Source organism: Lepidochelys kempii, chromosome 3 (genome assembly GCF_965140285.1).
Source record: "Lepidochelys kempii isolate rLepKem1 chromosome 3, rLepKem1.hap1, whole genome shotgun sequence".
Classification (NCBI taxonomy): Eukaryota; Metazoa; Chordata; order Testudines; family Cheloniidae; genus Lepidochelys; species Lepidochelys kempii.
In genome coordinates, this window is record NC_136382.1 from 175831660 (window position 1) to 175848357 (window position 16698).

Sequence of the window (16698 nt, forward strand, 5' to 3'; positions counted from 1 at the left end):
AAACTTGTGATGTATAATTTAGCAAAATCAAGTTTCTTGTGATGAGAAAAACAAAGTCTGCAAGAACAGCTAATATATTATAACTTTAAACCAATACAGTATATTTCTTTTAGTTTAGGTCTGGCACAATGCACATGACGGATTGTGAACCCCCATGAAATGTACTACTTGTTAACCAGAACATTTGAGTCTGTACCTTATCCCTATCTTTAACTTCTGAAAGAACTGAAATCTTATGCCCAGTTTGTGAACCCTTTCTTACATTGTGAGTAGTTCCATTGGCTTCTCTGGAACTGCTTGTGAGAACAACTGCTTGCCAGAGTGAATAAGAGAGGCCCATATTCTGCCCTGAGGTATGCACACCTAACTCAAACTCAAAGCACAGTTACCCAGGAGTATCTGAGGACAAGTCAATAGACTTTGATACTCTCATGCAAGGTGTTTTCTTTTACAATTTTCAATTTTTCATATAGTCTTTTTAGCATTTAATAAAACCTACAAAATATACTCCTGGGTTCACCTATATATTTTTATGTACCACTACCATAACTGCATGGATTTATTATTTTACCATTATCTCCTTTTATTATGGGATGCAGATTGTGATGGTTATCTTCTTATAGAATAATTAAAATACTGATCATGGGGGGGATAATTCTCTATCAAGTACAACAAGGCTTTTTTCCTCTCAAAATTAATGGACTGAAAAAGATATGCATCTCCCAGAAAATGGAACAGACATACAAAGACGCAAGAATGTTAGTTGACACCCACATTCTGTCTATCAGCAATATGAATATGTATGTAACTTTTTGGGCAACTGAGGTTTCAATACATGTGTTAATCACATACAGGAGGGGAGGATATGGCTCTATGAATCTGCATGGAAGACAGAGAGATGTGGACAAGTGATGCACAATTTTTGACAATACTATATCCCAATAGGTAGGGCCCTACGAAATTCATGGCCATGAAAAACACATCATGGACCGTGAAATATGGTCTACCCTATGAAGTTTGGTCTTCCCCATGAAATCTGGCTATTTTAGGGGAACCACGATATAGCTACCCTTACTTCTGCATTGCCTTCAGAGCTGGTGGCCATAGAGTGGTGGCTACTGGGCAGGCACCCAGCAGCAGTGCAGAAGTAAGGGTGGCATGATCCGATATTGCCACCCTTACTTCTGTGCTGCTGCTGGCAGCAGCACTCCCTTCAGATTAGGGTTCCTGGCCAGCAGCCACCACTCTCTGGCCACTCAGCTCTGAAGGCAGTGCAGGAATAAGGGTGGCAACACTGTGACCCCTCTCCTCATGACTGTCTTTTGGGTCGGGACCCCCATGAACACTATGAAATTTAAGATTTAAATATTTGAAACCATGACATTCAAGATTTTAAAAATGCTATGACTATGAAATTTACCAAAATGGGATCATGAATGTGGTAGGGCCCTACCAAAAGGTTAGTGTACTTCCTGTATTCAGCAGATGGACATCTGTACCTCTTCAGTGAGAGTGATTTATCTCAGGCAGATGAACATGTCCTGCATCTCCAGCCCAAAGGTGTGGAATGTACTGCTGTGGGTCTGATCACAGATAAAACCTCAACTAGCATAATCAAATGTCATTGCCAGCCAGGTATTGGTACAAACCTGACCATGTTGGTTTTGCCTAATTTTGTTTAGTGATATCACTTGAGTATATATTCTGTTTTTCCTGACAACTATTTGATGAAGACAAGGCCTCTGGCATCATGATAGCCTTCCTCTCATAGACATAGCTTTCCTCCCTAGGGAATGCAACTCTTTACTGCACTCTAAGGTAACAATTTACCATGCCCGTTCTCATTTTTTCCCATGGCTGAACTTGAATAGTCTGTTTGGGTATTGACTATAGATGCCCACATGGTATCTGAGCCAAAATACAGAGTTTGGGGGAGTGGGGTGTGTGTGTGTGTTTGTTCCCTATCAGCTATCTTTATCCACGCCCTTTGGGGTATGTGTTTGGTGTCACTTGTGCAAGTCCCACGGTTCATCATTTTTGGATTTTTCCAACCAAAGCAATGCACATTTGATGCTGTATAGCAACTTCTGCAACATCGATGAACATTCATGTCTTATGTCCGACTATATGGCTTGATGGATCTCAAGTGTTTTAAAAAATGGCCCTGCCTGTTTAACTATTTATTTATTTCATATCTAAATTTCTTTCATATCTAAATTTCTTTGAATTCTGTTTTAGTTGTTAATATTTGATAGTATGCAAACAATTTTTGACACTTGTCCTGAATCCAGTAATAAATATCCATGACCTTCACCATGGTGCCCTCTAGAATGGACCTGCCAGCCTTATCATTGTTGGTCTGAGATCTCTGTAAGCTCTCTTTCTTGATGTTAAAACACTGGGAATTGCTGAATATGGTCATTGGAATCCCTTGAAATTTTCAAGTACCAGTTTTCCATTATAGTGCCCTATATAACGACAAAACCTAGGGCCAGAGTCTGAGCATGCATAAGTTGGTGTTGCTCCATCCGAAGCCACTGCCTGAGTGGGCTCTGCCAAATTATTAGAATGTTTGAAATATTTAATGAAATATTCCATAGCTGCTCTAGAAGTTGCATTCTCTTGATCCAGTCCCTGATAACCAGGAATAGCCTTCATAGCTGAAGAACACAGAAGCCTGTGGAAATTTTATGGGCTATCTTCATTTGTACTGAGTCCATGTCTTGTCCTATGATACAGTTCTATTAATCTTGTTATGTATTTCTTATTTAGTGGGGGCTGAGCACATAAAATAGACTCCTTGCCCACTAACAATGATGTTGGATCAGAACTGGAACATGTATTTAGATGAGGGACTAAATAGAATGGGACTGTCCAATGTTGTGCAGAAATCATTCAGACTGAACATTTTGTACCTATTGATTGAGCATATTTATAAAGTAAACTCCTGGGGGTGGGTTCTCTTGGGGCTTACTCGTAATTCCTATTCATTAGGCATGTGCATGGTCTGGGACTGCAGATATCCTTTATTCATGGTGCCAAACATTCCAAGTTGAACATGCTTATCTTTAGTGAACATGGCTATTGCTGGAAGGGCCTTGCACACTGTAATCACATGTTAATACTGGAGATGATTAGGTATTGTTTTGGGAATAGGTGTGCTTTTCCAGGGGACCCCATTCTGTTTTATTGGAGAATAAAAACAAATCTATTTAACTCAAGTGTTCACAGATGTATTTCGTGTAATGAAATAAATAAGAGGCTTAAAGAAATAGACTCTTTTTTTTTTCTGCTTTTCCATAGGTGGAAAGAGCTGCAGGTATAGGACTACTTGCTCTGCTAGTCGACTGGTCCCTGTTTGCAGGCTACCCAGATTAAATTCAGGTAGTTCAATCATCTTATTGACACTTGGAGCTGACCCACTTGTGGCTTGTCTATGCTAGTTAGATATGTGGATCTTTAAGGTAGATTGATGGATAAATCTGTGGGTTTGGTAACCTCTGAAGTAAAAATGACTTGTAACAGCCTTGTCCCATAATCTGGAGGCTATTCAAGTTGCTTTTTCATATTAAGAAGGTCATGTTTCGTAGTATGCTTTTGGAAATGCCTTTGCAGAGGGACCTGCAGTAATTGGTATTGAGATGATATTGTTACCATTGCACTGTTACCAGAGAAAGCTATAGAATCATAAGACTGGAAGGGACCTTGAGAGGTCATCTAGTCCAGTCCCCTGCACCCATGGCAGGACTAAATATTATCTAGACCATTCCTGACAGATGTTTGTCTAATCTGCTCTTAAAAATCTCCAATGATGGAGATTCCACAACCTCCCTAGACAATTTATTCCAGTGCTTAACCACTCTCCTTCTTGTAACAACCTTTTACGTACTTGGAAACTGTTATCATGTCCCCTCTCAGTATTCTCTTTTGCAGACTAAACAAACCCAATTTTTTAATCTTCCCTCATAGGTCATGTTTTCTAGACCTTTAATCATTTTTGTTCCGCTTCTCTGGACTTTCTCCAATTTGTCCACATCCTTCCTGAAATGTGGCTCCTGGAACTGGACATAATACTCCAGTTGAGCCCTAATCGGCGTGGAGTAGAGAGGAAGAATTACTTCTCGTGTCTTGCTTACAACACTCCTGCTAATACATCCCAGTATGATGTTTGCTTTTTTTGAAACAGCATTACACTGTTGACTCACATTTAGCTTGTGACAGGTTTCAGAGTAGCAGCTGTGATAGTGTGTATTCGCAAAAAGAAAAGGAGTACTTGTTGCACCTTAGAGACTAACCAATTTATTTGAGCATAAGCTTTTGTGAGCTACAGCTCACTTCATCGGATGCATTCGAATGAGCTTATGCTCAAATAAATTGGTTAGTCTCTAAGGTGCCACAAGTACTCCTTTTCATTTACCTTGTGGTCCACTGTGTCCCGCAGAGTCCTTTCCACAATACTCCTTCCTAGGCAGCCATTTCCCATTTTGTATGTGTGCAACTGATTGTTCCTTCCTAAATGAAGTACTTTGCATTTGTCCTTACTGAATTTCATCCTATTTACTGCATTTCTCCAGTTTGTCCAGATCATTTTGAATTTTAATCCTATCCTCCAAAGCACTTGCAATCCCTCCCACCTTGGTATTGTTTACAAACTTTATAAGTGTACTCTCTATGCCATTATCTAAATCATTGATGAAGGTATTGAACAGAACCGGACCCAGAACTGATCCCTGTGGGACCCCACTCGTTATGTCCTTCCAGCATGACTGTGAATCACTGATAACTACTCTCTGGGAATGGTTTTCTAACCAGTTTTGCACCCACCTTATAGTAGCTCCATCTAGGTTGCATTTCCCTAGTTTGTTTATGAGAAGGTCATGCGAGACAGTCAAAAGCTTTACTAAAGTCAAGATATACCACATCTACCGCTTTCCCCCATCCACAAGACTTGTTACCCTTTCAAAGAAAGCTATCAGATTGGTCTGACATGATTTGTTCTTGACAAATCCATGCTGACTGTTACTTATCACCATATTATCTTCCAGGTGTTTGCAAATTGATTACTTAATTATTTGCTCCATTATCTTCTGGGTACAGAAGTTAAGCTGACTGGTCTGTAATTCCCTGGGTTGTCCTTATTTCCTTTTTTATAAATTGGCACTATATTTGCCCTTCTGCAGTCTTCTGGAATCTCTCCCGTCTTCCATGACTTTTCAAAGATAATCGCTAATGGCTCAGATATCTCCTCAGTCAGCTTCTTGAGTATTCTAGGATGCATTTCATCAGGCCCTGGTGACTTGAAGACATCTAATTTCTCTAAGTCATTTTTTAACTTGTGCTTAGCCTCTTCTGATCCTACCTCATTTTCACTGGCATTCACTATGTTAGATGTTCAATCACCACCAACCTCCTTGGTGAAAACCAAAACAAAGAAGTTATTAAACACCTCTGCCATTTCCACATTTTCTGTTATTATTTCCCCCCCACTTATTGAGTAACATACCTAAACTGTCCTTGGTCTTCCTCTTGCTTATAATGTATTTGTAGAATGTTTTCTTGTTACCCTTTATGTCTCTAGCTAGTTTGATCTCATTTTGTGTCGTGGCCTTTCTAATTTTGTCCCTACATACTAGTGCTATTTGTTTATATTAATCCTTTGTAATTTGACCTAGTTTCCACTTTTTGTAGGACTCTTTTTTGATTTTTAAATCATTGAAGATCTCCTAGTTAAGCCAGGGTGGTCTCTTGCCATACTTCCTATCTTTCCTATGTAGTGGGATAGGTGGCTTTTGTGCCCTTAATAATGTCTGTTTGAAAAACTTCCAACTGTCTTCAGTTGTTTTTCACCTTAGTCTTGCTTCCCCTGGGATCTTACCTACCAACTTCTTGAGTTCGCTAAAGTCTGCCTTCTTGAAACCCATTTCCTTTATTTTGCTGTTCTCCCTCTTACCATTCCTTAGAATCATGAACTCTTATCATTTCAGGTTCACTTTCACCCAAGCTGCCGTCCACTTTCCAATTCTCAACCAGTTCCTCCCTATTTGTCAAAATCAAATCTAGAATAGCCTCTCCCCTAGTAGCTTTGTCCATCTTCTGAAATTAAAAATTGTCTCCAATACATTCCAAGAATTTTCTGGATAATCTGTGCCCTGGTGTGTTGTTTTCCCAACAGATGTCTGTGTAGTTGAAGTCCCCCATCACCACCAAGTCCTGGGCTTTGGATGATTTTGTTAGTTGTTTAAAAAAAAAAGCCTCATCCACCTCTTCTTCCTGGTTAGGTGGTCTGTAGTAGATCACAACATCACCTTTGTTTTTTACCCCTTTTATCTTTACCCAGAGCCTTTCAACAAGTCTGTCTCCTATTTCCATTTCAATCTCAGTCCAAGTGTATACATTTTTAATATATAAGGCAACACCTCCTCCCTTTTTCCCCTGCCTGTCCTTCCTGAGCAAGCTGTATCCATTTATACCAATATTCCAGTCATGCGTCTCTGTGATGCCAATTATGTCATAGTTGTGTTTATTTACTAGCATTTAGAGTTCTTCCTGCTTATTCCCCATACTTCTCACATTAGTATACAGACATCTAAGATACTGATTTGATTCCTCCCCCCAGTTCTATCTTATCTCTCCCTTGTCCCTGGTATAACAGCTCATGCTCCCCCCAAATTCTGAACCTTCTCCCAGGTCTCCACATTCTTGACTTACCTGTGGGCTTTTATCACCTGCCCCCCTTTGAACCTAGTTTAAAGCCCTCCTCACTAGGTTAGTCAGACTGTATCCAAATATGCTCTTCCCCTTCCTTGATAGGTGGACCCCATCTCTGGTTAGTAGTCCTTCTTCCTGGAACAGCATCCCGTGATCAAGGACGCCGAAGCCCTCCAGGCAACACCATCTTCACAGCCAGGTATTCACCTCCAGGATGCATCTGTCTCTGCCTAGGCCCCTACCCTTGACCGAAAGGATTGAAGAGATAACCACTTGCACTCCCAACTCCTTCACCCTTACTCCCAGAGCGCTGCAGTCACTTCTGATCTGCTGAGGATTATACCTCGCAGTATCATTAGTTCCCACATGGATGAGTAGCATGGGGTAGGAGTCAGAGGGCCGGATGATCCTCGACAATATTTCTGTAACGGATACGGGCTCTTGGCAGGCAGCACAGCTCCCAGGATGCCATATCAGGGTGACAGATGGGTGCCTCCGTCCCCCTCAGAAGAGAGTCACCAACCACCACTACCCTATGTTTCCTCCTGGGAGTGGCTGCAATCCTCCCAGCCTTGAGGGTACATGGCTTCTCCTCCTCCACTTTTGGGGGTGATTCCTCATCACTTGTTGCCAGGGCAGCATATCAGTTTTCTATCACCATGGTGGGTGGATTGGGAGTAGGGCTGGAGCACTGCCTGCTGCCAGAAATAACCACCCCCAGTGTCCTCCCTGTGACAGAGCCATATCCTCCTCCCCTGGTGGTGTGACAACAGTCCTCTGTAGCTGGATCGCCTCCTCCACCTTGGATGTTTCCTTATGAATATTCTCGAGGAATTCCTCATGGACGCAGAGGCTTCTCAGCCTAGCCACCTCTTCCTGTAGCTCTCCCACCTGCTTTCTGAGAGATTCCACCAGCAGGCACCTTTCCAACTGGATGGTCCCCCCAGCCTGGCTTTCTGTGAGTGGGAAATGCAGGCCACAGTCTCTGCAAATCCACACCAGAATGGTTAGAGGCATCCATGGTTAGGTTGTCTGTCTGGATACAGGTGCAGATGGAGGAGACAGGGCTCTGGTGATGCAGCCCTTCTTAACCAGAGTGATTATGTTACAACTCCCTCCTACAAACTCCCTCCCAAACTCCCTTGTTTGCGGTCCCCTGTTCACTAGCTCCCCTTGGTTGCTCAGCCTCTGGCTTTTAAGGCCTTCTCTCCTAGGTCAGCCCTACCCCCTCGTTTATCGCACAGGGGGAGGGTGATCAGAAGGCTGATTGAGGCTGATCAAAGATGATCAAGGATGACCTAGGGTTAGTTAACCTAGGGTTAAATTGGTTAGTCTCTAAGGTGCCACAAGTACTCCTTTTCTTTTTGCGAATACAGACTAACACGGCTGTTACTCTGAAACCTAGGGAACAAAGGCTCAAACAGTCCCCAGACACACAATCCCAACTGACCCAGTAACTGAAATAACCTGAAAGAGAAAGAAACACACAAACAGCCAAACAAACTCACTCACCCCAAGGTTAGTTTAGTTTTGAAAGGCTGCTACCATTGCTGCCCCTGCCTCTGCCCCCCACCACCCCCACCATGCACTTAGTTTGGCTGAGACGAGAAATATTTTGGCATAGCTTTATTAGATGTCAGCTGAATTGTTTCTAATGTGATGAGGTATAGTGTATAGTTTTGGATTAAATTAATTTCCATTACTATTTATTTTTTCCTCTTTAAAATTCAGTTTGTTTTGTCTCTTTGTTTGAGCCATTTCATGCACATTAAAATCTGATTTTTAGTGTCTAAAACAATTGCTCTGCCATTCAGGAAAACCTCTAAATCACTGTTTAGAGTATGTGTTTGTTACTAGCAGTCCAGAATTGTTTACAGAAAATTTTAGCAGCAGCAAGATCTAAACAAAGATGGTTAGGACCTTACACAGTTCTCCAGGGTTTTATGAAAGCCTTTAGTAATTAAACCAGCAGAAATAGTAATTGATGTAGACTTTACCTAGTCCTGTGTCTTTCCTATAGATAATGCATTTTCATTCATATTCACTATCGCCTTCAGATTTCATTCAGATCATTCTACCAAATGTAGATGTAATGTGTGTAATGCTATGATAAATGTAAAATACGAATCATTGACAGTAGTTGCCATGCATTCTGTATTGTCTTAATTGTGTGACAGACTTTCAGCTATTGCATAGTACACAGGGTTTCAAACTTTGTATTCCCTTGATTTCTCTCCCATTCCTATTAAACCCTTTTCTAGAGGTTGGGGAATATTCTCAAGGAATAACCTATTTGTATACAAAGTTGGAACACAAACAAACAGTTCCAAGAGAACTATGTAATGCCCCAATAATAAACGATAATCCAGTGTTAGAGACTCTGGGATATATCCTTAGCTGGTGTAAATCTGATTGAGTGAGTGATGCCAATTCATATCAGCTGAGGAGCTGACTGTTAAACTGCATCACATCAAAAAAGCTGAATCATATAAGAGTATTTTAAATTGAAATGTACTCTTTTCTTTTTATTTACTTTGTGATTCTCAGTTCAATCTGAGGGAACTGCAGCTGCCCTGTTAATTTTCTCTACCAGATTCTGTTGTTTTTTTTCAAGAGTTTTTAACCTGGCATTTTGTTTTCTTCTTTGCTTGTCCACCAGCATCACTGATTGATGTCTGCACTATGCTGAGATTCGTGCCAGCATAGAAGCTCACATGTTGAGCTTTTTGGCTAATCCTCCAAAAGTGGTGGTGTTAATTTTGTTTTTGAAACAAACACTGATGTAATGGTAGATTATTTTTTTTTAAAAATCAATATTTTAAAATATCTTATATTTTTATAGCTCCTTTTATCCGAAAGGATCTCAGCCTTTTACAAACTTCCCTAGCAGATACTCAAACTGTGAAGAGATCAGTTCATCCACAACTGAAATGCAGCCACATCAGGGGTGAAACAATGTAACCGTTTAAAGTGCCCATCAACATTGAACAACAAGAGGCTAAGAAGTGGAAAAACAATTTTTCCAGTTGGAATTTCAGAGGAATATAGCTAGGCAAAGATAGAATCATGAGTCTTAGAATTTGTCGAGGACACTAGAATAAGGATCCGCCCCTGACTTTATGAAAACTGCCGTGGGATCTTTAACTACTGCAAATAGTCAGGACCTTTCTTTTGTCTTATTTGAAAGACTCCATCTCTAGCAGTGCAGTATGCCCAGTAATCCCTTGAAGGGGCATTTATTTAGTACTGACTAAAGGGAAGATTGCCTTCTGTTGAATCATCACTTTACAATCCAGAAAATAAACCCAAAAGTCAGAATGTTATGGTTGATAGGATTTGACATCTAAACTACTTGAGAGTGTAACTAAGTCATGAATCATGAATTTTACAGTAGTATTACAAAGTTATATTACAGTCCAAATATTTTACAATCATCACAATACAGTTACAAATTCAAGTTAAAGGTCTCAAACATTAGTGTCACAGATATTCAGGGTGTTTCAACCCACAGTTTGAGAACCACTTAAAGGAAAGACTAATACAATGGAAAAATAAAAGGTCTGGTCTCTTAACTGCAAATGCAATAATTACAATTTCAAAAATTTCCTGGAATAAGGGTTTCAGTAAGGTTACTTTTAAATTGCAGCAGCTTGCATTGCGGTGCCAGGTTTGCTTTGATGTTCAAGCAGCGTGTTGGCTGCGTGCATTTTGTTCACTACCTTCAAGTGCTTCAACCTGTGTCTGAGTGAAAAATAGAATAAAATGTATTTGAGAAGAGTTCTAAGGATTTGTGTAATTCATATTAATGCACTTCATAATTATAGCAGGCTCCTAGTAGTACGCACTATAGTAAAGGTTTGCATTAAAACACCATGGTTTTTACATATTAATAATTTTCTTGGTGTACATATATAACCAGATATTATAGTCAATACATTTCAGAGAGGTGGAAGTTTAGCACTAAAGAGTAAGCAAGATGCTGCTGTTACTTTCAACATCCACATACTGAATTATTGATGACTGAGTTAGTGTGGAGGAAGGCAGGGTAGTCGGTTCTGTCATATACTTTATTGTGTGAGCTGGGTAAGTCATTTAATTTCTCTGTCTCTGTTTTCTCCTCTGTAAAATGTGGATACTTCTCCAACCACAGTATGCTGTGAAACTAAAATAATTAGGATCAAGGTTGTTGGAAATTGTCATGTGGGGCACTATACTGTATAAACACAAAATATAGTTACTGAGCCAATATGAACCAATTCTTGCTGTCCTCGTTCAAGAAAAACTGTCACTGAAACCCTGGAAGTTTTGCTAGAGATGGAGAGAAAGAGTGAGTGTACTGAATGGAGACTGAGTTAATGATTGGAAGATTTGGCTCACTAGTCATTCTTAGACCGATTGCCTATGTTTGATCAAAAGGGAGTGAGAAATAAAATGAAACATCACTTAAGCCTGTTAAAAATGAGAATTTGTTTCCTTTTTAAAATCATCATAGAACTTTTCTGGTTTTGAAAAAGCAGAATTTGAATAAAATATATGTGCAGAAGTTGCTCATACTAGGTGTACGTGTTAAACAACAGACAGTGAGAAAGCACTCTTCATTATCCCATCCCAGTGCATTTTATAGAATACAGGACATCTGTGTACAAAGATAGAGCCATATTCTTATCTTAGTTACACTATTGTAAATTGGGAGTAACTGATTGGAATGAAAGGATTTACTCTTGAGCCATGGCATTGTAACTGAGTTCAGAATTTGGCTCATAATTACAGTGGCAAAAAATTAATAATGGAAAGTTTCGCCTAACAACCATGTCTTCAGCTGTTGTTTAAAAGTCATCCCTGAACTTCATCAGCAGAGTGCACAAACCGTGCATACTCCGAAAAGACTCCAGCACCCATCATTCATAATCTGTATTTTGCTTCTGTTAATCTAAGCACATTCTGTGGCAGAAGGGGAACACAGAAGTATAAAAGAACGCTGAGCTGCCATGGGGCCCACTGAAACATAAAGCACTCCTGTAAATGAGAGAGTAGAAACTAGCAAGATTATCAAAAAGTTTAGGTTTTCAAACTAACCAACTCTTCTTACTGGTAGATCATCCAGCTCAGCTATCCTATGAATGCTCTCGAGGCTGTGGGAGAGCACTCTAAGACGCGCCCGTTCTGCTTAGTTTGTCTGTAGTAGGAAGCCACAGCGCAATAGTTTTATTGCAGGTTATCAGAGAGATGGGGTTATGATAGCAAGCCTTATAAAAATAGATGGGGCATAAAGAACGAGGAGGACTTGTGGCACCTTAGAGACTAACCAATTTATTTGGGCATAAGCTTTCGTGAGCTACAGCTCATTTCATCGGATGCAAGCAGTGGAAAATACAGTGGGGAGATTTATATACACAGAGAACATGAAACAATGCGTGTTACCATACACGCTGTAAGGAGAGTGATCAGGTAAGCTGAGCTATTACCAGCAGGAGAGAAAAAAAACCTTTTGTAGTGATAATCAAGGTGGGCCATTTCCAGCAGTTGACAAGAACGTGTGAGGAACAGTGGTGGTGGGGGGGAATAAACATGGGGAAATAGTTTTACTTTGTGTAATGACACATCCACTCCCAGTCTTTATTCAAGCCTAATGTAATGGTGTCCAGTTTGCAAATTAATTCCAATTCATCAGTCTCTCGTTGGAGTCTGTTTTTGAAGTTTTTTTGTTGAAGAATTGCGACTTTTAGGTCTGTAATCAAGTGACCAGGGAGATTGAAGTGTTCTCCGACTGGTTTTTGAATGTTATAATTCTTGACGTCTGATTTGTGTCCATTTATTCTTTTATGTAGAATTGGCCAATGTACATGGCAGAGGGGCATTGCTGGCACATGATGGTATATATCACATTGGTAGATGTGCAGGTGAATGAGCCTCTGATAGTGTGGTTGATGTGATTAGGCCCTATGATGGTGTCCCCTGAATAGATATGTGGACACAGTTGGTAATGGGCTTTGTTGCAAGGACAGGTTCCTGGGTTAGTGGTTCTGTTGTGTGGTGTGTGGTTGCTGGTGAGTATTTGCTTCAGGTTGGGGGGCTGTCTGTAAGCAAGGACTGGCCTGTCTCTCAGGATCTGTGAGAGTGATGGGTCGTCCTTCAGGATAGGTTGGAGATCCTTGATGATGCGTTGGAGAGGTTTTAGTTGGGGGCTGAAGGTGATGGCTAGTGGCGTTCTGTTATTTTCTTTGTTGGGCCTGTCCTGGAGTAGGTAACTTCTGGGTACTCTTCTGGTTCTATCAATCTGTTTCTTCACTTTAGCAGGTGGGTATTGTAGTTGTAAGAACTCTTGGTAGAGGTGTTTGTCTTGTAGGTGTTTGTCTGAGGGGTTGGAGCAAATGCGGTTGTATCATAGAGCTTGGCTATAGACAATGGATCGTGTGGTGTGGTCTGGATGAAAGCTGGAGGTATGTAGGTAAGTATAGCGGTCAGTAGGTTTCCGGTATAGGGTGGTGTTTATGTGACCATCGCTTATTAGCACTGTAGTGTCCAGGAAGTGGATCTCTTGTGTGGACTGGTCCAGGCTGAGGTTGATGGTGGGATGGAAATTGTTGAAATCATGGTGGAATTCCTCAAGGGCTTCTTTTCCATGGGTCCAGATGATGAAGATGTCATCAATGTAGCTCAAGTAGAGTAGGGGCATACTGTTTTATCAGATACGTGAACTTGTCTCTGTTTCTTGTTTTGTCGGGGGGTTTTCATACTTTGAATAGTTTCTGGATGGATGTGTGTGTAGGTATGTAAAGTAGTCCTGTGCCACCAAAAGTTCTTCGACTGCTTCTGGGTAGATTAAACATTTTCTTTATCAGAATTGGAGCCAATGTTTTACTTAATCATATGAAAACAAACTTCACAGGTAAGAAATAACGCTTTTGTTTGATTTTTCTCTCCCCATCCCCGGGGATGATTCAGTTATATATATGTTGTATTAATTATCTTAGTCAAAGGAGATTTCCCACCTAACATTGTCAAGGATTTGGCATATTGGACTGGTGTTCGGCTTTTCACATAGCCAGTTAGCCTGGAACATGTAATTTGCAGATTTTGACTTTATACAACCCTACGGGGTTCATCAGCATTTGGCCCTGTATTTTTATTTTTTCTCAGTCCTTCCTTTTATTTAATCTGTATTCAGGGCTTGATCCAGAACCCATGGAAGTCAATGGGACTCTTTCCAATTCTATTGGCATGACATCAGTAGGTTTGGATCAGGCACTCAGAGCATGCTTCTGTTCTTGTAAACTAGAAACAAACACAACAGTAAAATGTCCAGAACAGGCTGCACAAACAGTGCCTTCCTTGTACTGCACTGTTCCTTCGGAAGAAAAACCTTAAGAGCATTGCCTCTTCAGCACTAGTAGCTTGGGTGACAAAGGCTTTGAGACGCCTGAGGTCACTTTCAAATGAGTTAATGAAAATCAGATGTAACTACTGCCATATACTGAATTATTCTACACTGGTATATTCAAAGCCATGAGCCTCTGCAGGATTCCTATTGTTTTAGGCAGCGTAACCTTGGTGATTAATGTAGTGTTACATTGTGTTGAGCTCATGGAGACTCCTTCAGATGGAGAACAACAAATGTTAGCATTGTTTTATTTAAATAGTATTGGGCCCTGGATATATAAAGTCAATGAAGCACACGTTAAGTAGCTATTTTATAGCCAAGACTTCCCGGTTGGGTTGTTCTGGGGCTTCTGACCTACTTTGTGATTCTTTACCTGAAACTGTCCCAGACCCCTAAAATGGAAAACTTAACTGATATTTCATAATCAATGGTTTTTAGAGTTACAAAAGCTACGTATTGTATAAGTCCCAGCAATCCTTTCTCAGAGTTACAATGGCATAATACTCCAGTCAGGATCTATTTCAGCGGCACCACCTACTGGTAAACTCATCAGTACAAACACTTTGCTATTAAAGGGTTATATAAATTAATAATACAATTATGTATTCCACTGAGGAACTTGAATTGTCTTAGAGCACATCTTGGTAAAAATGAAATTAGTGTAGCGTTGTTGTTCTGAAAAACTCTGGATAATATATTATATGCAGTCTATCTTCTGGACCACTAATGAAGCCAAAACAGTTTTAATGAACATTCAGATGTAACATCAGTTTTAATGTAACATTCAGATGAAACTGCCTCTGAACATCTGGAATCTATTTGTTCCCTTTTTTTTCTTTTTGCTTGTTTGCTCATTTTTCCTTCTTTATGCTTTCTCTTCTCCTGCATTCCTGGGAGACATAGGTCTTTGGATTAGTAAATAGTTTCTGTGCAGAGCTGCAACACTTATTTTATTTTAGTAAGTTAAACATCATGCTGCTAAACTTCGATTAAAACTGTGTATCTTCTTTTTCCATTTTTCCTGCCCAACAAACTTGAGGAGTAGGATTTCAGTTGAAGTTAGAGTGGTCAATTAAATGTCAGATAATGTAAATCCTGATTGAAAAGGTGATCTTAAGTGTAACAATATTAAGGACACTGACCTAAATTTATTAGTGCTCCTGTGTTGCTGTTTTACTGCAATTGATACAACAAGGTACACTGAAACAGTAATAAAACATACCCACAAATCCTTTGTAAATGCGATGAATGAAAAATGGATGTCATTGATATCTGTTCCATGAGTTTGGGGGGAATGCGTTTTTCCCAAAGCATTATCTGCATAATTCCAACTGCATATTTTTATCTTTAGTTAATTTGCAAAACAAAAGACAATATTAAGTGTCAAAATCTGGTCTAAAATCAGTGGGATTTTATCATTGATGTCATTAAGACCATGATTTGACCTGAAATTAATCCTTATGAAATAGTTGCCTCACTGCATGCTAAAGCTACCACTTAAGTAGTGATAATAAATGGAGGCAGGTGCTCTTATTTAGGGAATCTGGAGTGAACCAAGAAGCTGTCCACTATGGTTATTTACAGGCCCTCAACTTACTCCAGAAAATAAGGCTCAATTCAGTATATCCACACAATATTTTAGTAGAACATCATAGTTGTCAGTTTTTTGCTCAGTGCCTACTGTCAGTAGCTCCTGCCTGCAGAGGTCTCCTTCTCTTCTCCCCAGAGAGATCCTGAGGGAAGGATGTTGAAGTGACGCTGCATGCCCTTTTGTGAGGTGAATCCCCTTCTCTACAGGCACATAGGGACAGATGTTTTTGATTTGATTTAATTGATTTTGTTATCCATTGATTTCAGTACCAACTCGCTTAGGAGCCTACTGGGATTTTCCACTGTGCCTGTCTGCATCTTTAGGCATTAAATACATTTGAAAATCTGGCCTCTGAGTCAGGGATGGGTAATATACAACTCTGTCCTACTGCGTGACAGCCTCTGGCCCAAAGTCTTCAATCACAATAAACACTAGCCCAGTGGAACTCTTTAATTAAAAAAGAAAAGCTACACATGCAGTCTTATATTAGATGAGGATAATAGTTAATTGGTAAAAGAAGTTTATGGAATGAAGGGCTAAACATTTGGGAATGGTACTGTTTGAATTTGGGCTGTCGGGCTGCTTAGGAACTAATACCCCTTTGCTTCAGAGCTCAGACTGAAAATATATTTCCTTGCTAGGATGGGGTGTAGCTGCACCAGTAGTCACTGACTGACATACTCCTTATCCAGTCAGAAAGCAGCTACTTTGTCTCCCTCACCACTACCAAGCCGCTAAGACTTTACTGCATATATGGTGTCATGGGATAGCACTGAGGACAGAAGCAGCTCATGCAAAGCAACTCCCAGTCTACAATGGGAAAGCCTGCCTAAATGGTACTTCCACAATAAGTGCAGTCACACACCACAGTGAAGCACAGACATCTGCTGTGCCCAGTGCTGGTGGAAATTGGAGGAATTAGGTGAGGGAGAGAGGGAAACCCTGGTCACTGGCACCACAGCCCAGCTTTTGTATTGTCCCCCATTTACTATTGCCAGAGCCCGGACGCTGTTTGTTT

General features: G+C 40.4%; 1 protein-coding gene across 6 annotated transcripts in view; it reads left to right on the forward strand.

Moving 5' to 3' along the window:
• PRKCE (protein kinase C epsilon) overlaps positions 1-16698 on the forward strand; it is a 522142-nt gene that overhangs the window by 179077 nt on the left and 326367 nt on the right. For 3 of the 6 annotated variants that reach the window (XM_073339117.2, XM_073339116.2, XM_073339121.1), the window contains exon 3: positions 3304-3384. The exons of the other annotated variants lie outside the window; for them this stretch is intronic. In XM_073339117.2, the coding sequence (XP_073195218.1) occupies positions 3304-3384 (81 nt within the window). The remainder of the gene's footprint in view (positions 1-3303; positions 3385-16698) is intronic. 6 annotated transcript variants of the gene reach the window in all.